General features: G+C 37.2%; 1 protein-coding gene and 1 pseudogene across 1 annotated transcript; both read left to right on the plus strand.

The window, feature by feature from the left end:
* Nucleotides 1-2,584: 2,584 nt before the first annotated feature.
* LOC113098752 (peptide YY-A) lies at nucleotides 2,585-5,874 on the plus strand. The gene is made up of 4 exons (XM_026263787.1): nucleotides 2,585-2,698; nucleotides 3,471-3,658; nucleotides 4,988-5,068; nucleotides 5,545-5,874. Exons 2-4 carry the CDS (start codon nucleotides 3,471-3,473, stop codon nucleotides 5,567-5,569), a joined length of 294 nt encoding a protein of 97 aa, XP_026119572.1. The 5' UTR covers nucleotides 2,585-2,698; the 3' UTR covers nucleotides 5,570-5,874.
* Nucleotides 5,875-6,506: 632 nt separating this feature from the next.
* LOC113098756 (MAGUK p55 subfamily member 2-like) lies at nucleotides 6,507-19,578 on the plus strand (annotated as a pseudogene).
* The last annotated feature ends 7,349 nt before the right edge of the window (nucleotides 19,579-26,927 follow it).

The raw sequence follows: 26,927 nt of genomic DNA on the forward strand, positions 1-26,927 counted from the left end.
TTGAAAGAACTGAAAGAACTCATCAGTGCCTGTTATGACAATGAGTCACATATTAGTTGACCTTTTTAATACTTCTGGACAATAAAGATGATGATATTAGTTTTATTGCATAGAATAAATGGATATGGAGAAAAATTACAGTCTGACTTTGAACAGGCTGTTTCACAAGCACATTTCACATGGTAAATCTGTAGCATGCAGGGGTGACTGTTGTACAGAGCACTACTAAAACATATTTACCATCAACCAACTATCTAACTATTTCTGTTAAAAGCAAGAATTCATTGGTGCTTAATGCACTTAAAATTAGGTTTATAATTGCACCAATTAGTTTATACAAGATAGAGTAGGAAAGATAGAGATGCTCAGAAATAATCATATTAAATTGGCTAAAAAGTGTAATAAGACTATGTTACTGATTGCAATTTCATATGTGCAGTTTTTAATCCGTTTTAGACAACACAGTAATACCCACAGCCATATGATTTCTGTCATTAATTGCTGTTGTTCTGCATCTCCTAAAGTCATTTAAAAATCATTTGAGTCTCATTTTATTAATCTTTTTTTTTCATTCTTTTCTCAAGTAATGTAACTAAACCACGCAGACAGAATGAGTGAAACATCAAGTAAAGTCATAATTAAATTATCACAAAGCTTTCCGTGGGAGTATTAACTCCCTGCAACATAATCGGTCTGTTAGGAACAAGTTTGATTACTTAAGCCTCAAAGGATCCTGAAAACGTACAGAATTCTGATGTATTATTACAGACCCAGGGGCCAAAGCAACTCTTTCATTTCCTTCTACCCATATTCTCTTACTGATTTCATTTTAGACTTTAGGCAAATATGTCACTGTATCTTCTAGCCTACGATATTGACACGGATACATTTTACTTTATCTGCAGGTAATTTAAGATCCATGATGAATGCAAATATGACGCAAAGTGATAGGCTTACTTGTGGAAAATGATCATGCTATTCTGCAAGATCATATTTAATTTACATTTTTCAAAGTCAGTTTTAATTCATCCAGGCTTCCAGCCACCATCTTGTAGGGAGAAGTAGGTTAAAATGGACCACATTTTGGTAAATGACTTATAATACCATCAAATAAGCTGTGCTTGAGATCTAATTATATTTTTTATAAATTAGCATGGGTCTCTTTAAATATTCATATATTTTTTAAATGTCAAAAAGTATAACTGTTTTCGGATTATGAGAGTTAGAGTATCAGCAGGTAACTTCTTGAGCTATAGCACAACATTCAGTTAAAATGGGCTGTTCAGTTAAAATGGGCCAATATAAAAAGAGAACAACGCAGGTTATTTCGGATGAAATCATTTTATTTTTAACAGTAAATTGACACTGTTGTCTTTATTGTGTCATAGGAAAACTTTCTTAAAATTTTGAAATAATTTTACTATCTAATATCGACTCCAAGCTTTTGAATGGTAGAGGGTCTAATGTTACAAAAGCTTTTTATTTTATATTAATGCTAATATTTGGATCTTTCTATTCATCAAAGAATGCTGAGAAAAATTACTCAACTGAATAAAAAAAGATTATTGAACATCAAATCAGAATATTAGAAATTCAGCTTTGATCACAGAAATAAATAACATTTTAATATATATTCAAATAGAAAACAATTATTTTAAATAGCAAAAATATTATTTTTTATATAATATTATATTAATATAATATATAAAATAAATATTATAATATTAAATTATAAAATAATATATATTTTTTTAACTTTAACTGGTAGTTTATGTCTGTTTGTATTTGTTTTTTTTTAAGACTAGATTTTATATGCATACTTATCTCAGCCTATAAACCTATTTTCACCCTCAATTTCTGTGTAAAAATGTGTGTGTGTGTGTGTGTGTGCAGCCAATTTTAGCTGAAAATTGAGGCCAAATTTTAGCTTAACCAGCCATTTCTACCTAAAATGCAGTTTTTGACAAAAACCGAAGATTCTTTTTTAAATTATAATTATTATATTTTATTTGAAAGTGCATGTCAAAATATTGTTCATAAACCTTTGCTTTGTTGGTAAGCATATGCATAATTGCTTTAGTACCTTTATTAGTGATGAAATGCACTATTTCAGGCTCACTTACCTTACAATGTCTCTGAGAAGCTTCATGTAACACTCTGTCCTGCCTGCCTTAAGAAACTCAGACCAATCTAAATTATTCTTACATGTCAACAAATGTTGAAGCAAGTGCTCAACTTGATGGAGATAATACTTGACAGACACTTGTTGCTATCTGTTCATAAACAATGGGGTCTTAATAATAAGCCACTTTCATGGAAAAATCATGTACATAAATAAGCTTTAAGAATGTTATTGATATTAATTTTAAATTAAGTCTGATATTCAGGTAACTGATCTATATCTGAACAACAGCACTGATCTTCATGAGACTATCGTGTTACGAATGTGTTTGTATGTCTGACGTTGGAAGTGGTTTTGGGGGGCAGAGCTCGTGTCATTTCCACCGCCCGTCTCGTGTTTACGCAAGGCGCAGCGCCGTATATAAAGCGCTCGAGCTGCGGGCAGGACAGAACAGATCCGCTAGTGGACGACTACTTATTTCTGAAAGACCTCGCAAAAGAACACTGAAACTTCAAGACACTTCAAGATTCCATTCCAGAGAAATAACTGAAGCTGAACTCTTAGACTGCGCTGAATGTAAGTTTGTCTTGTGGTTACCATTCTGCACGTGGAGGTGCTTAATCAAAACTTGCGTTTCACATTTGAAAGATGCTTGGCATTAAGCAGAAATTCTATGCATTATTGTTTTCATTCCTGTTAAATTCTGATTGTTTATTTTTTATTTGTTTTTTTTTTTATGTCGGATGCTAAATATGTTTTCAGTGTCATTTGTAGGCTATTAGTACTAGCACTTTCAGCACCATGGACAGCAATCACTTTGACGCTCAACGATTAACTAAATTCATATTGGGCTACTTTTAATTAGCTGCATGGGAAAACATGTTTGATGGTCTAGATAACCATAAGAAATGTAGATTTTGTTTTTATTTGTGCAGCTATTCCATTTATACAATTATCCCATTTCACAAAGAAGTCTTCATCATACTCTTTTAATCATGCACAAGCTAAAGTGATTCTTTTTTTAATGCATGTGTTTTTGCTTCTGATTTTCGATTGATTTGAATAAAAGTTCTGATATGTCATTCCGAATTTCAAACAAGTAATTTTGATTATTGTTTAAAATGAAGTTTTTGTCGTCGTTTTGACTGCAATATGCCCAGCTGCTAACTCGCAAAACTATATAAAAAACTGTATTTTTCACAAAAAACACTTTTTTCCACCTGTTGTTGCTCATGCACTTTCCCGATCAATTTTTTGTAGATGCCGTACAAAACACAGCTTCTTGTAACAGTTAGTCTACATGTGCATTTGTTTATGGAAGGGAAAAAACGCGAGTTTTATTTTCCAGATGGCTGTCATGCTGAAACCCTGGACCGTCATCGCTACCCTCCTCTTCTGCGTGCTCCTGTGTCTCGGGACATTTGTGGACGCCTATCCGCCCAAACCAGAGAATCCCGGAGATGACGCTCCTCCGGAGGAACTCGCCAAATATTACACCGCGCTGAGACACTACATCAACCTCATCACGAGACAACGGTGAGAAAGGCACCTGCAATTATGTATGTTTGCTTAAAATGATCTTATCACCCCACCCCTCCGGACATCAATCAGGTGACCATGATAAAAATGATTTCCCGTTGGTGCCATTGCACCATCGCCCATTAATATGTCAGGAAAAAAATGACCAAGTTCTGCAGTAGGATTGTGAAATTGCATTATGGTCCACTTTTCAGTGGCCAAAGGCTCTTCATATAACAAATCTGAGTGATAAAACCTAAACAGATGCACCTCGGAGAAGCCTCAGAGACTGAATAGGATACTCATCCAAAATAGACTGATGATTCTCTCATCCCTGCTTTATAGAGGACTATATTTATTTACATATTTATAGTCTTCTAACAGGCTTTTGACATTTAGGACTCAGAAAATTTAGTGGCACATTCCAATAAAAACATTACAGTGAATAATTTATCTCCCCTCAATATACTTTAGTTCAAGTTAATTTCAGCCTCATCATTTTCCAATGATTTACTAGTCCATCAAAGAACCTAAAGTCTTCCCTTTAAAAGGGTTATTTGAAAATATGTGATGAATTTCTAAGAGAAACCAACAGACATGATGGTTCAAGAAGCTAAACTATGTGTGCGCCACAGTCGTGACTGCATGAAATGACTCCTGGCCTCTTCACAAAGTATTGCTGACGTTCATAATGGGGAGCAGGTGAGATTCTGGCGAGCTCATGTTTCAGAAATAGCTTTAACATTAGTTTGGTCTCAGACTCATTGATATTGCTCATAGGCATCTATCGAGGAGGAATCTGGGCATGAAATTGCTTTGTTTTTTTGTCGAGTGCCAAACCGTTGCCCTTAGCTTGTTTTCAGCGTAGGCCTGTTCATCTCAAAGATGCCTTTCTGAGAGATAAGAACTAGTCAAGTATTATTGTCTCAGCTCCATAATGAAACTTTTTCTCCATTTCCACTAAATGTTCTCTAGAACTGACAGTCATGTTTTGTCTGAAGATATAGAGGCTTTGTATCTTCCATCTGTGTGATCAATGTCAGAGTCTTCTCGGTGACATGTCTCAAGCACATTCAGCTGTCAAGTGGTCAAAAAAACATTGAACTGCTAAATTAGATTCATAACGTCTTGGGTGAAAAGACAGTTTGTATTTGTATCAGTGATTGGTGTCTGACAGATAAAGTGGGCTGACTAGTTCTTTTCACTTCCCGACACTTTCACACGCCACAATGAGCTCACTGTGTGAGCAATTTGAGATCATTATTTCAGTACCAAAATGTTCCCAGCTAAGCTACACGGCTGGAATAAAGTAATGAGGGAATAAACTGTCATATTTCTTACATACAGGTATGGAAAAAGGTCCACTTCGGAGGATTTGATGGCTGAGTTGCTGTTCGGAGATGACACAGAGCACAAACAGAGATCAAGGTGGGAGTCTTTCTTTTAACTGTAGCTGCAATTTTATTGATAGATGCTAATAGAGATGGACGCAAATAAGTTTCCTGATTTAAATGGTATTTTAAAGGTATTTGGGGTAAATGCAGTCTCTAAATCCTCGGTGAACACACTCATGAAGTGTGATGGGTAGTGTATTAAAAGGAAGGAGGAACAACTCCTCTTGAGGAATCAGGGCACAGATGGGATCCCTGGCTTCTTGTGGGTTAGGGAACATGACGCACACTGAATATTTGAAAGGCCTTGACATTTAACAGCCCTAATTAGGTCTCAAAAAGGAAGAAATCGCACTGTGCTTACTAATTGAAAACTAAATCACTGACAGAAATGGGAGCATCGATGAAAAGACTGAAGGTGAAATAGTATCAGTGAAACATACTGATATGCCTTACTGATGTCAGAAAAACTATCGATGTTGATTGCATATTAATTACATTTATGTCTTTCAGATATGAAGACTCTTATATGTGGTGAAGTTCAGTGACCCCCGTGTCGCCTGTCCTGAGCTAAGCCCACATGTGCCTCCCATAGAAAACCTCCAGACAACTATATGAGAGCTAGTCACCATCAGACAACCTCATCCACCTCTTTATTAAATACATGCCCTCTTTTTCTTTCATGTGCACAGAACAAAAACCATTAACAACTGTACATAATATATTATAATAGGAACTAACGATGGAAATGTATATGTGTATACTTCATTGTGTCATACAGAAATTATGAGCTTTTGTTTGTACCATGTAAATTATTATATGTGATTAAAAGTTTATTGTGTGAATCTGGATATTTATTTTGTTCTGGTGGTCTTTGAACAAGATGTACAACATGCCATGAAGAAAAAAATTCGTTTTAAAATAATAATAACAGTTTGATCATAGTTTTCAGTACTTTTTTTTATTTTTATAAGGTTATTTCTAAATGACCAGCAGATGTCCCTGCTGTAGTATAAAACAGAGCTCTATTAGAACCCACACAGTAATAACACAACATGTACTTTAATTTTATGTATCAATTTATGTATTTATGTATCATATTACTTTTCATTTATTTGACCACAAGTCAAAGCTAACGTCTCACTCTACAAAACAGCAACTGCTGTTTTAACCGCATAATTATATAAATAAAAGTTAACACATTACACTTAGGGTCACTATATTATCAGCTAGGTTTTATTTTTAAATATTTTTTACAAAAAAAAAACGATTTACTGCTTTGTGGTTCTCTTTTATAATAATATAACATTAAACACGTTAATAAAATACATTTTATATGCTGAACCTGCTACTACATGTTACTGAACTGATTGGCACTGTTATGTAAATTAGTGGAGAACATTTAAAGCGGCTTGTCGAGAACATTCTATTGTTGACACGGGCCTGTAGCCACACAGCGGCTGGTGGGTCCCACCTACTGAGACGTTTGAGCGTTGCCCCTTTATGTCTACGCAATGGCTAGACTCTGATTTGACGCTTTGTAGCGGTTCAGACGCCTCTAACAGTATCAAAACAACGTTACGAAGCGTCTACGGTACTGGAAAGGTAAGCATCTATTTTTACGACACACGTATTTCCAGTGTTATGTATTTTTATGTCCCGACGCATCCCGAAACGTGTGTTCCATTCAGCAATGCGGACCACATCGTTTCATCTTCTGTGATGATATAGGATGGTGGTGTTGTCGTCTTATTGTTGTCATGCGGTTAGGAATGAAGTACAATGAATCATTCATCCATTGTTTAAGGCGTCTTGAGGTTATTGCTGTTCTTCATCAGCATGATTTTCTTTCATTCATCATAGTTAATTTCAGATGAGAATGCTAGTTTTGTATGAAATTAAGGCTGTACCAGATATATATGGCATCGCTTCCGTCCATATTGTTGGTGGTGAGCGGAATCACTCAACTTCTGATATTTCTAACTATCATCCGCAAATTCATTGTAATATTAAGACTAAATTTTGGTTATTCATTCCTAATTGTAAGAGAACCAGTGATTAAGATGTAGAAATATACTAATTTCCATATGAATCGAGCCTATATTTGGGATTAACCAATTTATGTAAAAAAATATATATATATAGGTACGTTATAGCTGAAAAAAATATATGAAGATAAGGAGTCATTTAATACAGCAGTTAGTTCTGGTCATCTATCTGATTGGTCAGTTGCTTTATTGGACGGGACGCTTTACTAACTTTGCCCAAAATCACATTGATCTCTATGGCGTTCAAAATCATAGTAAAGTGTATTGTCTAGTGCACTCATTTAATAACAAAGACACAAAGAATTAAAATACATTAACTGACAGTTTATACTGATAGCTGCTGGTGCTTTTGTTGTGTGTTTGGTGAGGGCACTACAAACACATTCTTGATACCATTACAGTAGCTGATTAAAGTGTTAATACATATGAATATGTATGTGCTGTCAAAACCAGGTGATTAAAAGTGAAGAATAATCTGGCATAGCCTCACCATCTCGTTATGGTTCCTTAAAGGGGATGCAGGCCTATTTGTGTGTGTTGGAGACAGATGGGCCATGCCTTTTTTTGGCTCGAGGGAGCAGATGGAGAGCACGGCTGCTTGTGATGTGGGCTGGGGCAGACCGGGGTGTCATTAGCGCAGGGGCTCAGCGGGGTCCGCAGGAAGAATGGGACAAGAAGGAGGCGGGGGGCTCAGGAGTTGCCAAGCCATGATAAATTCACCATCCCTCCCTTTTGTAAAGGGCTGGAGGAAGACCCCTTCACGCTTTCTCTCAGGGGATCTCACTCAGATGCTGAGTTTGCATTCATACCTGACCAAAGAGCACTGGAGCAAGTCTGTTGGTAATGAGATTGAAATGTGAGCTTGGGCATCTCTCATGTTTGGCTGACAGCTTTCAAAGTCAATTTAGATCAATAATTTTTATATATAGTACAATTATTATAAATTGATGTACTAAAATAACTACAACTAAAACCAGAATAAAAAAAAATGTGTAGAGATATAAAAAAAAAAATGACAAAAAATTATAACATTAACATTAAATTAAACATTAAATAAATGGAAATAGAATATATAAAATGAAAATGTTAATACAGACTATAATAATATCTGAGAGATACTAAAATAACACTGATCTGGACATTTTAAAATAACTAGCATAATTTATTTGAAGGTTATTATCATTTATGGATTCAAAAACTTTTGGGGGCTTATTTTATTTTAATTGTAACACTATAATTTGCTTTACTTTGTTTCTTTGGCAACATTGCTAATTTGAATATTCTAATATTAAGCTGTGATGTTCAATATTTAAAGTTTTAATCAAACATCTTGGCCAGAGAAGCAATTTATGTGCTGATATAGTGCCTCTAGGTTAACAATAAAACCTGTGTTTTGTGTGGGTTAATAAAAGCACTAAAGATCTGCGAGAAGTTGGAATAGTGGAACAACATAAAATCAGAGGCAAAGGGTTCACCGCATCTATATATTCAAAGAAAGCACAGCCAACACAAATTAATAAAGATCTGCAGGAAAGCAGCTAGGTAAATGAGTGTGTGTTTGCCTGAACTGAACTGACCCTTCATCCCAGTATAGCAGCATCACTCTGAACACGGATGTCGTTCTTGTGAATACACCAGAGTGTGTGAAACAGAGGTGTGTGTGAAGTCTGACCTCTCCATCCATCCCACTGGGACTGATCTCAGCTACACAAACAACAGATTCACACTAGCATCACAAGTCCACATCATCAAAGCTCTCTTGTTCTTTCCTTTGATTAAATGTGACATTATTTGACGGTCCAGCAAAATCATAGTGTTTGTATATAGTAGAGTGAATAGAATAAGTCATCAGTCAAGACAGCTTCACTATAAAACACGCTAGAGATAAGATGAATTACATTTTTTTTTTCATTTACAAAAAACTAATTATATCTAAAATGCTCAAGCTCATATCACCAGCAAACATACAGTACACTCATTCACATCCTTCTCTTCACTCTCTGAGGCAGAATCTCCGAACTCATACCTTTCTAATCACCCTACAACTTGCCTGCTTGATCCTATTCCATCTCATCTCCTTCAAGCCATTTCTCCTGCAGTTTACCTGCACTCACTCACATCATTAACACTTCCCTCCACACTGGTGTTTTTCCCTCATCATTTAGACAGGCTCCTATAACACCACTACTTAAAAAACCCAACCTCAACCCATCTCTTTTAGAGAACTACAGAGCAGTTTCCCTTCTTCCTTTCATTGCAAAAACACTTGAACGAGCTGTGTTCAACCCGGTCTCTACATTTCTCACACAGAACAACCTCCTTGACAACAACCAGTCTGGCTTCAGAAGTGGACATTCAACTGAGACGGCCTTGCTCTCAGTTGCTGAAGCTCTAAAACTGGCAAGAGCGGAATCCAAATCTTCAGTACTTATCCTGCTTGATCTGTCCACTGCTTTTGACACAGTAAACCATCAGATCCTCCGGTCAACCCTCCTGGCAAAGGGCATCTCAGGAACCACACTTCAATGGTTTAAGTCTTACCTATCAGATAGGTCCTTCAAAGTATCTTGAAGAGGTAAGGTGTCCAAGTCTCAACATCTAACTACTGGGGTGCCTCAGGGCTCAGTTCTTGGACCACTTCTCTTCTCTGTCTGCATGGCATCATTCTTTCATTCAGAAACATGGCTTTTCATACCACTGCTATGCTGATGACACTCAACTCTACTTCTCATTCCATCCTGGTGATCCTACAGTAGCTGCACGTATCTCAGCTTGTCTAAAAGACATTTCTTGCTCGATGGAGGACCATCACCTTCAACTCAACCTTGCCAAGACAGAACTGCTTGTGATTACAGGAAACCCATCGTTTCATCATAATTTCACCATCAAGTTAGACACATCAACCATAACTCCTTCAAAAACAGCTAGAAGCCTTGGAATTATGATTGATGATCCGCTGACTTTCTCAGACCACACTGCTAAAACTGTCCGATCCTGCAGATTTGCTTTATCAACATCAAGAAGATCAAGCCCTTTCTTTCGGATCATGCTGCACAAACTCCTTGTTCAAGCTCTTGTTCTGTCCAGGCTGGACTATTGCAGTGCTCTCTCTGGCAGGTCTTCCAGCCAATTCTATCAAACCTTTACAATTAATCCAGAACGCTGCTCGCATTAAAAAAAAAAAAAAAAAAATATATATATATATATATATATATATATATATATATATATATATATATATATATATATGTATATGTGTGTGTGTGTTTGTGTGTGTACAGACCTCTAAAACTAGTTTGCTCTATTCTTTTTCTATTCTACCTGTTTTCTTTTTATTTATTATATTATTTAAAAGCCCGTGCTACGTGTACTGCGTTAACCTAACTGAGACTTGTTATAGCACTTATATATCATTGCTCTTTTTGTTGTTTTTGATTGCTTCCACTGTCCTCATTTGTAAGTTGCTTTGGATAAAAGCGTCTGCTAAATGAATAAATGTAAATGTAAAAAGCAGGCTTATTTGACCTTGTTTACCCATATACATTGAGTACAGACTATATAAAGCTCAGCTAAACCCTCTTAAGTGAATTCTGGACTATACTCTGGCTCATGTTTAAAGGTAATTTACTCACCCTCGTGTCAATCCAAACCTGTATACACTGATACACAAGACAAGATATTTTGAAGAATGTCGGTGACCGTTTCAGTGCGCATTGACTTACATTGTATGGACAAGTAAAAAGACATTTTTAAAAATATAATTTCAGGAAAAAAAAGTCATACATGTTTGGAGCAATATGCGGGTGAGTAACTGATGACAGTTTTAATCTCTGAGTGACACATCTGTCTAATAACTGTATAACAGCAATCAAATAGACCAGAAGTTTAAGTAAGACGTTCCCGCTTCCTGGGCTTCAGCTTGAATTCGGCACAGCTGGAATATAAGGCAGCCACTTTCCCCTTTAGGAAGTAGGCTAGTCACTCGGCTCATAACCTACGTAACATGTGGGAGAAAAAGAATCACTATAGCAACCACCTCCGTCATACAGTGTATGTGGAAATGGTTCATGGTTGCAAAGGATTTTTGAGAATGCGTTGCTCCCGTTATTTGTGTTGAAAGCCTCATAATGTCAGTAGAATGGTGTGTTGTTAATGCTCCCATGGGAAGATCCCTCTTTGAGCTGAAGTAATGATGGCAGTGTAGTCGTTTCTAGCATAAACACGGTTACTTTATACGCCCACTGTGGGCTGTATCAGTACATAAGTTACATAATACATCCTGTTTTATAATATGATTGACAGTGCAGCTCCTGTTCGTGAGAAAGTGTTGCAAAGTCACAACAGATGTACAGAGAAAACAATTGTTTGCCTATTAGTTGGATTAGCCATTTCTCTCTGTGTGTGTGTGTGTGTGTGTGTGTGTGTGTGTGTGTGTGTGTGACAAATGAGAGAGAGAGGTGTGTCAGTTCTTAACCTTCTCTGATCCTTCAGGTCTTCAAGGGATTACTGCTTTCTGGGACACGGTTTACACAGTTTTAGAGAAGGAATTTACGGCAATGAAAACTGAATTATACATCATATTAAATTAAAATCTATCTATCTATCTATCTATCTATCTATCTATCTATCTATCGTGTAACTATTTCAATCACTTTATTAAAATAATGTAACGGATTACATTTGATTATTTTTTATAATACTTTTCTAAATTTCGAACTAATGTTTTCATGCATTTAAAGCAGGCAGGGTTAACCTTTCAGTAGCACTCAACACTGATTACTGTCAGACTTTCATAATCCTTCACCACTCGCATTAAGATTATAATAGTTTCATTTTAAAGCTCAGGCGCCACAAAATCAGACTTTAGCACTTCTTTTTATTTTGCGACTCTTAAATACAGATTTAGAATCATTTCAAGGAATAGTTGAATACTAGCTAAATCTGTTTTTGAAACTGGCATCTAACAATGCTGGAAAAAACGCATTTTAAAAAGGCATACTCTATACATTAACTCAAATAGTAAATAAAACTGTTATCAAATAAGCATGTGTCCTAATCTTTGTCCTAACCTCCTGAAATTCAGGTGTCTCATTTTAGAGCAGTCATTGCAATTTGGGAAAGATATCCATCTGTCTGTCCATCCTTACTCCTGCTGCCAATCTGTTATATGGTATAATTTACAGTCAGTGGTCAGTAAAGCAGCTCTTCAGGAGGACCATGTATCAGTTACTTCATTATAATGACCAGCATACAAATCACTATCATGCCTAATAACAAGAATCTCTGATTTAGTTGTTAGAAATTGATGTTATTATATTGTAAGAAAGTGACTGTGGAGTGATCTAAATAAATATATAATATATTGCCTGGGACAGCACAGTCATTCATACACAGTCACATTCATTTATACAGAATTATTTATAGCGATTGATCAAACCGAATCAAGTATTCCAGTAAGTCTATTATAAAAAATATGCATAAAAGCTTTCAATCTTATCCTCAGCACTTCTGTTTTTCCCTCTCTCCTCCTCCTCTTGTTTCTTGTGTATTTAGTGCACCTGCTCCCTGTCATGCTTTCATTTGGAGGATAGGGCTGAGTCTAAGCAACCCGCACCCCCCCCCCCCACACACACACACAGACAGCATATCTCATTTCATTGTATATATTCTAATAGCAGCCACATCTTTCAAGTAAATGCCCCCCCCACTCTTTTACATTTCTTTTCATTCCCCATCTTTCTTTTGCTTATACTTACTCTGCGCTCTGTTCGTAATGATGATGTTAAATCTCTCTGGTTGCAGATTTCAAGCATCATGCCTGTGGCAGCCACCGGCACGGAGCATGGTGAGTATCATCATCAATAAGAGCGTTTGTGGCCCTGTGGAACTTTACAAAATACACATATAAAACACACCTTTTTACATTCTCACCATTGAATGTTCCTTTAATGTATCCGATAACAATGTCCAAAAGTGAAAATACAGACATCACAGGAGATTCATTTTTGTCACTTTTTCATATTTCCACCACATTTCTAATCATGCATTGTGTCCAACAGCATTCTGTGATGGAAATAACGGTGAGGAAAATCATGCTTTTACCATTTTAAATGATCAAGCTTATCTGTCCTGCTCAATTTAAGGTTATAGTTAGTCCATCCTAAATGCCCCCCATTATTTTTTATTTTATTTTATTTTTTTGCTATTTGTCAAATAAAGGATGAATGTATGACCAAAAGTGCTTTAATGTGATGTGTAGTCAAACAAAACAAGTTTAAATCCATTTGTTTGAATGAAAAAAGCTTTTAAAATAAAGTTTATAAAAAGCATTTATTTACAGCATATGTGTTTCCTTTGCACGTCTTTGGACCCTAATGCAGATGGCTTAGCATCATTTCAGCGCACTAGTGTTGCTTTGTGCCCGTGGCGTAAACAGTAGCCGCAACAAAGTTGTTTCATTCTAAGAATTTGATGTCGAGCCAAAACAGTACAGATCACAGCAGATGAATCACAGAAATGATGGTCACTAAAGGTAATTGGACTGTTTGCTGTGAGGATTTTCCTGGCGCTGTACTTATAAACATGGACACCCTTGTGCCACAGATGGCTGACACAAACACACAACACACACACACACACACACAGGGACACCCAGCTTCAGTGATATCATTCCCTGGAGATCCACATGTTTGTGCCCTGCAGTGTCTGCTAATAATAATACTGTGTGATTCTGATATATCTACCCTAAGAGGTCAGTCTTGTAGTTTAAGCCATCTTCATCTTATCATATCCACGATTAGTCATATTTCAGTAGTTAAAGGCATAGTTAGAGAAGGCTTCACAAAAATACATATTTCATATACATTTGAGCTGTACTGTCCAGATGGTAAGATGCATGTATAGAACAGACTGCGTGAGTGTGTGTTTGATCAGACAGTACAGTGTATGACCAGGTCTCTGTGTTTCCCCCCAGCAGTGCCGCAGGTGCTGGACACACTGAGTGACAGCACCAGCTCCACCACGGCCAATGACCTGGACCTCATCTTCCTCAAGGGCATCATGGAGAGCCCAGTGGTCAGTCTTCAGCCCCAAAACATACCGCAGTCATTACTGTCCGAAAAATTATTTAATTACTTTAAGTTACACTTATACAAGTTAATACATTTATGAAATTTTGATTTCAAATGAATGTATACCACCTGTCAAAAATGTGGAATAATTAAGATTTGTAGAGTCTCTAATGCTTACTACAGCTGTATTTATTTCACCAGAAGTACAGTAAAACAGTTATATTGGTTAAATATATTATTACAATTTAACATTTTCATTTGTTTTAAAATCCTGAATTTCAGCAGCTATTATTTCAGTCTTAAAAATTTGGTACTCAGTTATTATTGATAATCAACTATTAATAATGGTTCTTATCATTATAAATGCGGAAGGTTTGCTGCTGAATTATGGAAACTGTGCTACATTAGCAAGCTAATCTTGCTACTACAAACTATTGACCGGTCGTATATCAGTTACCAGTTACTGTTTTCAGCATTAATAATGATAAAAGGAAATGTTTCTTCAGCACCAACCCAACATTGATTTCTGAAGGATCATGTGACACTAAAGACTGTAATACCTTCTGTAATGACCACTTTCATCATTTAAATGTTGTTGATTCTTGCATGTATTTTGATGGACTTTTTACCAGTATCAGTCTGTAAAATATTCTTTCACGACAAACCAGTAACTGATAATCAGTGTGGCTCTTAAACCCCGACTGATCTTCTAGAGCGCAGAGAGTCTGGAGGAGACACGGCTGGAGGCCGTGAGGGACAATAATGTGGAGCTGGTGCAGGACATCCTGAGAGAGCTGAGCCCCTTCACACACCGCAGCAACACGGCCGCAGAGCTGTCCCGCATCCTCAACCAGCCGCACTTCCAGGTACACCGCCGCAGATCAGCAAACCTGACCAATCAAATGAGAATAACAGACAGTCTGATCAGTGTCTGACGCGCTGTGCTTCTGATGACCAGTCTCTGTTAGAGACGCACGACTCGGTGGCCTCTCAGACGTGTGAGACTCCGCCCTCGAGCCCCTGTGCTTTCATGGAGCCGCCCATCAACACTGCACCGGTGCCAGCTGATGCCATCCGCATGGTGGGCATCCGCAAAGTGGCTGGAGAGCATTTTGGTAAGACTGCATTCACAGTGTTTCTTTTAAAATATCTCTCATACTCAAAACACACTATGTTAATATTATTATATGAAATTCTTCAATGGAATATAGCAAAAATGTGTTAGTATGCATCACTCCGACTAGTTTTCTGACTTGTTGTCCTGTTGTTTGTCAGGGTGTGACGTTCCGTATTTGAGAACGGAGAGCTGGTGATCGCCCGTATTCTCCACGGGGGATGATCGACCAGCAGGGACTGCTCCCACGGGTGACATCATCAAAGAGGTGAACGGGCGAGAGGTGGGCGACGACCCTCGTGTGCTGCAGGAGATGCTGCAGGGAGGCCAGCGGCAGCGTGGTGCTCAAGATCCTTCCCAGCTACCAGGAGCCACATCCCCCCAGACAGGTACCCTCAAAATAAACAACGGGGCATGGTCAGTGTTCTTGCATGCATAGGGCATCACACCTATGACCTCGTTTACACCTGGTATTATGATTCATATGATATGACATATGCACATCACTGCTACCTACTTTCCTCTTGTTTTTCTCTGCTGCTCTTTCGTGGTTTCATCGATACCAGAGTAAGGAGTGAGCACAGCAGTCTCACTCTTGGTTAAAGCTGGATGTGTTCACTGTCTGAACAAATCAGACAAGATTTAGATTTTTAAATGTAAAAGCATGTTGCAGTCAGCAGACATGTTGTATTAGCATTTCACTATTTCAGACGGCATTTATATAGTTCTTTGATGGGGTGAAACAATTGTAACTTTGAGATGGACTGTTAAATCAATTTATATTACATGCCTTAGAATAAACTCTGACCTAATTTCTTAATGTTTAATGTCTTATTTTCAGATTTTCAATTATTGGAAATAGTCAGTGCTGGGTAGTAACTGATTACATGTAACCTGGATTACATAATCAGATTCCAAATATGAAACTCTTACATTTTACATTTTTAAAATGTTAAAAAATCTGTTTATTTTTTATCGGTTACCTGATTACTTATTATTCACACAATGGCAAAATAATTCATCATTTATTGATTCGCTCTAATTCTTTTTTTTTTTATTAAAAAAATATTACTTGTGATGTAGATTTGTAAAGTCTCTCAGTTTTATGGAGCTGTGCTCAGCAGCAGTTCCTATCATGTAATTTGTAATCAATAACTGGAAACAGTTCACATCAGTAACTTTAATGTGTTTCAATCATGATCACACTTATCCTGGTCTCTGCAGGTTTTTGTGAAGTGTCATTGTGATTATGACCCTGCCAATGACAACCTCATCCCTTGCAAGGAGGCGGGGCTACAGTTCTCCAGAGGAGACATTCTGCAGATCGTTAACCAGGAGGATGTGAACTGGTGGCAGGTTTGTCCGTCAAATTAGAAGCACTAGAGTAGCCTTCTGCTAAAAATGATGTGTTCATTTCTTTTTTGAGGACCTGAAGTCATGTCTGCTTTTTAGTTAAAATGGAAGAAGATCTCTCTATGAAAGTTGATCAGCCTGGTGAAATGATAACCAACGAGCTAAAAATATGCGGAGTGACTTGTTTGTACGTGATGTGTCCACAGGCGCGTCACGTCGAGGGAGGCAGTGCTGGCCTGATTCCCAGTCAACTTCTGGAGGAGAAGAGGAAAGCTTTTGTGAAGAAAGATGTTGACCTTTCACCAGCAGGTACTTGTAGTGATAATAATAATAATATAGAATTGAAAATGTCTTTATATACAGAATATACTCCTGTGAGGCAAAGCTGAATTTTCTGTATCACTGTCACATTGTCTTTCAGAAATCATGAAATCATTGCCCCCTGGTGGATTTAACATGAACGTTTACGATGTCTATGTTCTTAAAGCAATGCAAACTGTGTTATAGGTTCAGTAATGCAGTAAATATTTGTGTATAAAACATTTATTTCTCTGTGTTGTATGACAGCCAATCTCTGCACTGGAATGGTTGGCAAGAAGAAGAAGAAAATGATGTATCTAACTACAAAAAATGCAGGTTTGTTTTCTTTTTACTCAAATGCATGTCTTTTTGAAACGGCATGTCTTTTCTGTTTTTCCGATCTTTCATTCTTTCTTTTTTAAACCCTGACAGATTTTGACAGGCATGAGTTACTGATCTATGAGGAGGTGGCAAAAGTCCCACCCTTTCGCCGGAAGACGCTGGTTCTGATTGGTGCAGCTGGAGTGGGCCGACGAAGTCTGAAGAATAAGTTGCTAGTGTCAGACCCTCAGCACTATGGCACCACCGTCCCCTGTGAGTCCTCTCTGGGGGTATTAGGCACAGTTTTCATTACTCTGGGGTTCAGACTCAGACCTGATGCTAATATTTCTTCCCTTTATTATGAGAGATTTTTTGGACACAACTAAAATCTAGTGCTAATCTGTTGATAAAACAGAAATGATTTCATCTGGGCTGTCATATAACTGTCCACAGACACCTCTAGGAAGCCCAAATCAGCAGACAGAGAGAACATGATGTATGCCTTCACGTCCCGGAGTAAGATGGAGGCTGATATTAAAGCTGGCCACTATCTTGAACACGGTGAATATGACGGTAACCTCTACGGCACCAAGAATGACTCCATCCATGAAGTCGTGGAGGCGGGACGTATCTGTATCCTGGACGTCAGCCCACAGGTAAGGGTCTCTTTAACTAAGCAGAAGATCAACATCTACGAGATTTCATAAGCACGAGATGCTGTTTTATAGTATTTCATGAAAAGCACTTTTTGATTCTGATTTGTTTAATTTGTTTTTGCCATAGGCCCTAAAAGTCCTCAGGACATCAGAGTTTTTGCCGTATGTGGTGTTCATCAAAGCCCCAGAGTTTGAGGTGCTGAAGGCCATGAACAGATCTGGGGTGGAGGCAGGAGTGACCAAACACCGAACAGTAAGTTTAAAGGGATAGTTCACCCTAAAATGTAAATTACCCCATGATTTACTCCCCCTCAAGCCATCCCAGGCCTTTCAGATGAATACAGTCAAAGTTATAATAAAAAATGTCCTTGATCTTCAATACTTTAGGTTTTGAGCAAAACAAAACACTGATCACAAATTATGAGTATGAATATTAGTTCAATTCAAGTCAAGAGGAGACTTTTCTGTATACAAAACTTGGTTTTAGCGAGACTAGCCGGCTAGAGATTAAGGTTTATAAAGTTGTACGGTAATGCTTTATTTTAAGGTGTCCTTGTTACACGTTACATGTTCATACTATTATAATGACAATAAATTATGCATAATTACATGCAAATAACCCTAACCATATAGTAAGTACATGTATTCATTTAATGTTACTTAGTGCCTAAAGGGTTAGTTCACCCAAAAATGAAAATGATGTCATTAATGACTCACCCTCATGTCGTTACAAACCCGTGAGACCTCCGTTTATCTTCGAAACACAGTTTAAGATATTTTAGATTTAGTCCGAGAGCTTTGGTGAAGATGAACCCTGTAACAAGGACACATTAAATTAAAGTGTAACCAGTTGTAAAATTTTTATTACACAGACACATCGCTTTGCTTCAGGAGGCTTTTATTAACCCCTCTAGAGCTGTGTGGGGCAATTTTTATGATGGATGGAAAGACTTTATTGGACTTCAAAATTTCAACACCCATTCACTTCCATAACAAAGCTTGGAAGTGCCAGGACATTTTTTTTTAAATACAAAAAAAATTGTATTCATCAGAAAAAAATAAAGTCATATATAACTAGGGAAGGCTTGAGGGTGAGTAAATCAAGGGGTGAATTTAATTGTGTGAACTATCCCTTTAAATCCCACTTAGTCGCTGTATACTAAACATGGTTTGCTTGAAACTGAAGTTTTGCCCATCCTAAAAATCTTCATCCGTCTCATCTCAACAGGACGCAGAACTGAAGAGGACGGTGGATGAGAGCGCCAAGATTCAGAGAGTGTACGGACACTACTTCGACCTCACCATAGTAAATGACGATTTGGAGCAAGCGTACAGGAAGCTCAAATCCTCCTTAGAGGAGTTAAAGGGAGCTCAGCAGTGGGTTCCAGTTGGGTGGGTGTTTTAGAGCTCACTACAGCAACTAGTGGATGATTCATGTGACACTTTATACCAGTGTTAACCTCATGCCAGGGGTGTTCACTGATCAGAGAGCTTACATGAGTGTGTGTGTGTGTGTGTGTGTGTGTGTGTGTGTGTGTGTGCGTGTGTGTGTGTGTGTGTGTGTGTGTGAAATCACCATCTACCCTACAAAAACAGGTTATAGATAACTCGTGTCAGAATTGAACTACAGTCTCATCTTTTTGTTCAGTAAACATTCAAGTTTCAGTTCAGATGTTTTTTGAAATGTGAAATAATTTTTTCTTTAATTTTACACAAATATCTGAACATTCCTTTGACAATTAAGTTAAAAAAAAAGATACATTTATTTCAGAAGCAAAACTGTATTATATATTTTTTTAATGTAATCTTTTCAAAAGGTTGTTAGATTTATTGGGTTAAAACAAACAAACGATCAAATAAACAAACAAAAAAAGATATTTTCAAAGTTTGGGGTCAATATTATTTTAATAAATTAATACTTGAATAATTGATTAAAATTGACAGTAAAGACATTTATATGTCACAAAAGATTTCTATTAAAATAAGAGCTGTACTTTTGAACTCTCTATATCCTAAAAAAATGAATCACGATTTCCACAAAAACATTTAAGCAGCACAACTGACAATATAAGATATGTTTCCTGAGCAGACACTGAAGACTGGAGGAATGATGCTGAATTCAGCTTTAATATCACTGGAGTAAATTACATGTTAAAAGAAAAACTTAAAAAACAAATGAAATTGTAATAATATTACACAACTGCTACTTCTACTGCTTTGCTGTATTGTTTATCAAATAAATGTAGCCATTATGCCTAAGAAAACAAATCTGGAATCGACCCCAAACTTTTGAATGACAGTATGTATTCTCTAAAAACACATCTTATGCAGATTTGCTTCTCAAGTATTTAACAAGTTACGTTTTTAAAACATAATTTTGATTTCAAGCCCACAGGTCTACATCAATTCTGTTTGTGGTAGGTGTTTGTTTGGACAGTGTTTCATCTCTGAATTATATTTTTATCATAAGGCTCTATTTTGCTCAGCTCCTGTTGTTGTGTCAGGCACATGACTTTTGTACAGTTTTTTTTCATATACATCCATATTACAGCACCATTTTTTTTCTGAATTTAGCACCAGGAATATATGGAAATGTGATCATATACAGACTGAAAGCAAACAGAAACAGCAGGCAGATAATATTTGCACACAATAAACTGTGCAGAAGGTCACTGAATGCAGCATATAATTCATTTCAGATGGTTCTTTTTGCAGATCACCAACCATTGTGAACTATATTTATATATTTAGATATGTTAGTAACAGTATATACCTATTTATTTTATTGATTCGAAAAAGGACCAAACCCTCATTTTTACATTTAAATTGGACACAAACCTGTGAATTGAAGGGAAGAACAGTGCTATAGCATGGCATTAACACCTTTATATCAATATGTATGAATATGCTCTCAGTGTAAAATATTGTGACTGCATGTAATCTGTGTATCTGCTCTAATTCACAGCAATTTATTCTAATGCTGTATATGCTTATTGGATGAAAATATCTTTTTCTTACGGACAACCCTCTCTACTTTTTTATTACGAATGATCATTCTTCAGTATTCTTCTGTTTATTTTCACTGATTATAATTCATGTCAATGATATTTGGCTTGAATATTGGCAGCTATCGTTTTATTTATAATTTTTTTTTATCATTTATTATCTGTGTGTGAGGTGTTAGGATTTAAGTTTTGATATTGATATTAGGTTTTTTTTACATATCAGATAATGGACTAAGCTAGAGACAGATACTGTATATACAGTAGTAGTCTTGTTTCATGTGCAAAATCGATGAATGATTAGAAGAACAATCTGTAAATTGCCTGATTTCTGAAATAAAATGTTTGGGGATATAATGTGTTAATTAACCATTAATTGAATGAATTTAACAAAGTCAGTATTTTATACACCGATTAACTTTAAGATTTTTGAATAAGCATTATATTTAAAAGCAAATGTGAAATTTGTGTCATAAATATAAGTCCTATGATATATTGTTTTTCTGTCTCCGAAAGGGAAACATAAAGATATTTACTTATTTATCATCTTAAATTTAGATCGGTTCACAATAATTGTTTTGTTCACCGTCACTTCCGCTTTCACCAGCAGAGGGCAGAGTTTGTCCCACAATGACATACACTTCAGAGGCTGAAGGCCAAAAGAGCAACATGATAAAATTCATCCCACAGCACTAATTACATATTTCATTTCCTAAAAAGCATATTTTCCCACCTCAGGCAAAAAAAAAACCTATTATTATTGGTCATTATTTTAAGATATGGACACTATTAATCTTCAACCCCGATGATAATGAAATCAACATTTTCCTATTAATCAGATGTCCCTCACACTAATTCAGTATTTGTGAATATAAAAGTTACATAAAATCTCACGCTTTGGCTATAATAAAGTATTATTGCTATATATTTTTTTTGTAACAGCAACCTCATCATTTTTGATCAAAGAAGGCAGTTCAGAACTTCAGAATTTGAACTAAAATCAGTTTTCTTATGATTGCTCTGAACATTTCAGACTGAGTTCAACAAACATTAAATTACTTTTTCATAAACTTAAAAAAATAAATAATACAAATCTAGGTGTGATGGGGTTAAGACTAGGGTAACAGGGTTAAAGATGGTAACGGGTTGAAGAGTCAAATACAGCTTAACATGTATATAGTTGTTTTTTACTCATTCACTGTATTTTATTATGTTACCAAGAAAAACAGATATAAATGCTGTGGGGCTGTTTTTCAGCGACAGGAACCGAGGGACTCGTCAGAGTAGGAAAAAAAAAAAGCTTAGTGCACCAATATATTGAGATAGCATTAATGATAATGATTCAAAATCTCAGACTGGGCAGGAAGTTCACCTTCCAACAGAACAACAACCCTACGCACACAGCCAAGATAAAAAATAAAAAAAAGGATCATCCTTTAAAATGACTTGAGGCTGTAATTTCTGCCAGGGGTGCTTTAACAAAGTATTGAGCAGTGAATACTTATGTACATGTGTGTTTTTTGTTTGTTGTTGTTGTTGTTGTTTTAATAACTTCGTTCACATTGTCATTATGGGGTATTAATTGTAGAATTTACAGAACAAATGTGAAAATCTCGGCAGAACACACGTGTGCACATACACATGCATAGCTTTGACAGACACATTCAACATATGCATTTGGTTTAAGATTCTTGATCAGATATAATAATTCATTTATATTACTGGATAACTTCAGAACCAAAGTGTTACAAACACAACCCATCACAATCTCACAACCCCTTTATGATCAGATAAATAACGGGGTTGAGTGTGACCGGGGTGTGATTTCTTTGCCCAAAACGGCCTCTGCAAATCGTAGTGGTTTTGTGGAATGACCTAAATACTCACCCTCATGTCGTTCCAAACCCGTAAGACCTTCGTTCATTTTCGATGGACTCTGAGGGCTTTCTGAGCCTTCATAGACAGCCAGGGTGAGTAATTTTTGGGTGAACTAACCCTTTAAGCATAAGGTACAAGAGACCACACTATATTATAAAACACTAACTAAATATTAACAAGAGAGCAAGACACACAGGTTGTGAGTAACTGAAGACAGAATGATAATTTTTGGGTGAACTAACCCTTTAACCCTCTTCCTTGAACTCACTTATGCAAAATAAATGTAACTTCTTATTGCCACTCCCATCACTAACCTGATTTATCTTCCCACACGTGTGGAGGTGGAAACAGGATGTATTCCAGTAAAGAGGCAACTTCTTGGATAACCTGTAGAAATGCAGATACTGTATGAAAGCAGAAATGTTTAAAATGACCAAACTGTTCATTAAGAGAAGATCATTTATAGCCTGAAAGCAAGTCATTCTCTGCAAAAGGGTTAAGTTGACCTTTCAGATATTTTCAGCCATCTACTTTTATTGACCCAGTCGCTCTGAGAAAAACAGTGAGAGGCCATGCATGAATTTACCTCACTGGACCCACAGTCTTCCATTCATATATTCAGTTTTCATCTGAAATGTATTTTATAAAGTAAACTACAAGCAAACAGGAAATGTCTATAATTTTATAGTTCAGTTGGTCATATAGTAGAAGTGGATGATGGCAGATCATTGGTGGCCTTTCTGAGAATATTTTAATCATGTCAAGATATGATGACATGGGTGTGTTTTATGGTTTTTCTCCACTGACTTAAGCCATGATACACAAGAACAATAGTCTACGTAAGACATGATGCACAGGTACAGTACTCTGTAGACCTTTGTACCAGTAAACATTCCATTACACTTACAACACAGACACATTAAAAGCTTTTACACTTCTATAGATTATGTGGCATGATAAATGAGGATGACGGTAAAAATTGATAAGACAGTTTTTTCTATTCTAGAACTCTCAAACCTTTTAAATTTGCATGTAATATAAAGCATGCCACAAACTGAAATGTTCTGAAATTATGCAGTTTGATTATCATCATCCTATATTTTCTTAAAGGGGGTCATATGATGTTGCTAAAAAGAACATTGTTTTGTGTATTTGGTGTAATGCAATGTGTTTTATGTGGTTTAAGGTTAAAAAGCATTATTTCCCACACGTTTTTTACAAAGCTCATCGGTCTGAAAAGCGAGGTGTGCTTTGATCGGCCAGCTGTTCAGTGTGGTGTGATTGGCCGAATACCTCAAGTGTTACGCCTCTTAATATACTGTGATGCTTGTCCTGGTGTTCTAACAAATAATGCTTCCTATCAGATTATGCTACCAACACTGTATTTATCCTACTGTAATGATAGGTTAGGGTTGGGGTAGGTGGACATGTTTATAAAGTATTTTGCTTCCAAATTATGCTTCCATCGGTTTTAATGGGAAGAAGCAAAATCTGTTAGGATAGCACAAATCATCATTTTTAATAGCCCTGGTTTAGTCCCATTTCTTTTCGAAGTAACTCTGAGGTCATCAATATAATCTTAAGAAGCACGCCACATATTGATCTAGCCCCCCTTAGCACAGGTAGAGAAAAAATGATTATAACAGATTATAATGACTTAAGGCTGATTTATACTTCTGTGTCGAACCTACGCCGTATAGGCTACACATAGCTGCACATCCTAAACCGTAGCCTACACCGTAACCTGACGTGCAGTTCTCCAGAAATTTAATGGCACGTCACTTCTACGCGGACTGCAAGCGCAGTGATTGGTCTGCAAAAACCCCTTCCTTCACAATATATACTTGAGTTTTGTGTGTGTTCATGTGCACTTTAATATATTTTAATGTTACACAATATAAAATAAATCTTATATAAAATAAAACAAAAAGAGTTAATCTGCCATGGAACTTGTGGTTTACACTATTTTACAAACTCACGTTTGTTTTTGCAAATCATTTATATATGAAAACATACTTACAGAATGTGAGTCAAAACAGATGGTCTTTGTAATCTACACTCCCAGGATCAGGAAACAGTCCTCCACAAGATGCGCTGCACACATCTGAATATTTGAGTTGAGCTGTTCTGGAACAGTGTTATAAATCCAACTTAACCACTGATTTCTAGTCGTGTCCTCTTTTGGAAGACCAAACAAAGTAGTTTGCTTTCATAACGTAACACACAGTGTCTCTATGGCATGGCGGTGGCAGCAACAGCGAGAATCACAGTTACTCCTTTTTTCTTTGCGTAAACTTTTGAGCCATGTTGTGCAAATCTTCCCACATAGTGAGGTAGAGACGTGGGGACGTGTTTAAACAAGGCATTTTAGGAGGGTGTTGAGTCTAAACTTTTATAAAGAATATCTATTTAGGTTTGAGACTTTGGTCTTTGCAGCTTTAGGGAGCTCATCTATTCACAAACAGCTTGAAACACTCCAAATAGAAAGGGACATTTTTAATTGCATTGTATGACCCCTTTAGGTTATAAAATATTATTTCTAAATTATACATAGTCCATGTAAATAATGAATTTGCATTATTTCATTTGGTGGTATATGTTCAATATGGAATCAACTAATTACATCAATGAAACAAATATTTCATATTAAATCAAAAATAAATCAATAAATGGACAGAAAGAGAGAAACACTTAGCAACATGACGGTATGCAATTATATAACCTTTGCTAACATTACAGTGTTTGAAGAGGTAGATAGAAACTATGCTGTTTCTGTCAGGATACACACTCGGAGACAAGGGAAGTGAATCCAAACAAAGTGTTTATTTACAAGAATCGAGTGCAAGATGAGTGACTTAGGTGAATCCGTGGCGAGGCTGGCAGCGTTCACCCGATGCCTCGGAGGTAAGCAGGCGAGTAGCCGCGGTGCAATACGTTATATCTTTAGTGGACAAAGGTCATCAAGACTTGGTGTTTTCCTCTCACAGGGGTAGCCAGTTGGGATGGAAACCGAGTCCGAGGATACACAGGAGCTAGGAGATCAGATCTGGAATTATCCAGCGGATCTGGAAGAAGATCAACAGAGACACGGAATTTAACTATCTGAAGAATGTATACTTCTCTTCCACGAACTTGGAATGGGGGTATGACGGTAAGTGGTCTGTCCTATTCGAGGCTTGACGTTGGAGTGCTGTTATGAGATGGATTTTATGTGCTGGAAAGTGACGGTGCTGATTGGGAACAGGTGCTGATCAATACTCAGGTGAGTGTGAATGCTGACTGGTGGATGGGACCGAGCTTGATTGGTCCCTAACATTACCCCCCTCCAGGGTCCGTGCCAACGGACCAAGGACCCCGCCGTCATGGGGGTCTGCCTCGGGGTCGTGGAGCCGGTCTTTGAGGGTTTTGTTTGTGAAACTCATTCAGTAGATTTGGATCAAGGATATCATTTTGAAGTACCCAACACCTCTCTTCCGGTCCGTAATCCTCCCAATCCACTAGGTATTCGAGGCGACCACCCTGACGTCGGGAGTCCAATATCTCCTTAACCGCATAGATGGGATCGGCTTCAATGGGCGGTAGTGGGGGGCTATCGTCAGAGACCGGATCTGTGGAGGGAACAGGCACAGGTGAGTAGTGTGGTTTCAAGAGAGAGACATGGAATGTGGGATGTATCCGATACTGGGCAGGGAGTTGGAGTTTGTAAGTGACTGGGTTGATTTGTTCTAGTATAGGAAACGGCCCGATATATCTTTGACTCAGTTTTTTACAGGGTTGACGTAGGCGAATGTCTCTTGTGGAGAGCCATACCAGTTGACCAGGCTGGTAGTTTGGATTCTGTTGTCTGTGGACATCTACAAACCGTTTTTGTCGATTCCTGGCTTGTTGAAGGTGTTGGTGGGCTTGGTTCCAAACCTCTTCACTTTGCTGAAACCATTGATTTACTGCAGGTACTTCTGAAGGCCTTGGATCTTGCGCTCCGTCTGTCCATTCGTTTGTGGATGGTACCCGGATGTCAGACTGTTACATTCAGGAGTGAGAAGAAAGCTCGCCAAACCCTAGAGATGAACTGCGGTCCTCTATCAGACACAATGTCCTCCGGGATTCCAAAGTTTCGGAATACGTGCTCGAAGAGTAATTCTGCAGTTTTAAAG

This window comes from Carassius auratus, unplaced genomic scaffold, assembly GCF_003368295.1.
Source record: "Carassius auratus strain Wakin unplaced genomic scaffold, ASM336829v1 scaf_tig00216636, whole genome shotgun sequence".
NCBI lineage: Eukaryota > Metazoa > Chordata > Actinopteri > Cypriniformes > Cyprinidae > Carassius > Carassius auratus.

Excerpts from the sequence above, each read along its gene's own strand:
- LOC113098752 (XM_026263787.1), top strand. The coding sequence starts at position 3,471 with ATGGCTGTCATGCTGAAACCCTGGACCGTCATCGCTACCCTCCTCTTC. Across the intron at positions 3,659-4,987 it reads AACCTCATCACGAGACAACG|GTATGGAAAAAGGTCCACTT; the intron begins GTGAGAAAGGCA and ends TCTTACATACAG. Across the intron at positions 5,069-5,544 it reads GAGCACAAACAGAGATCAAG|ATATGAAGACTCTTATATGT; the intron begins GTGGGAGTCTTT and ends TATGTCTTTCAG.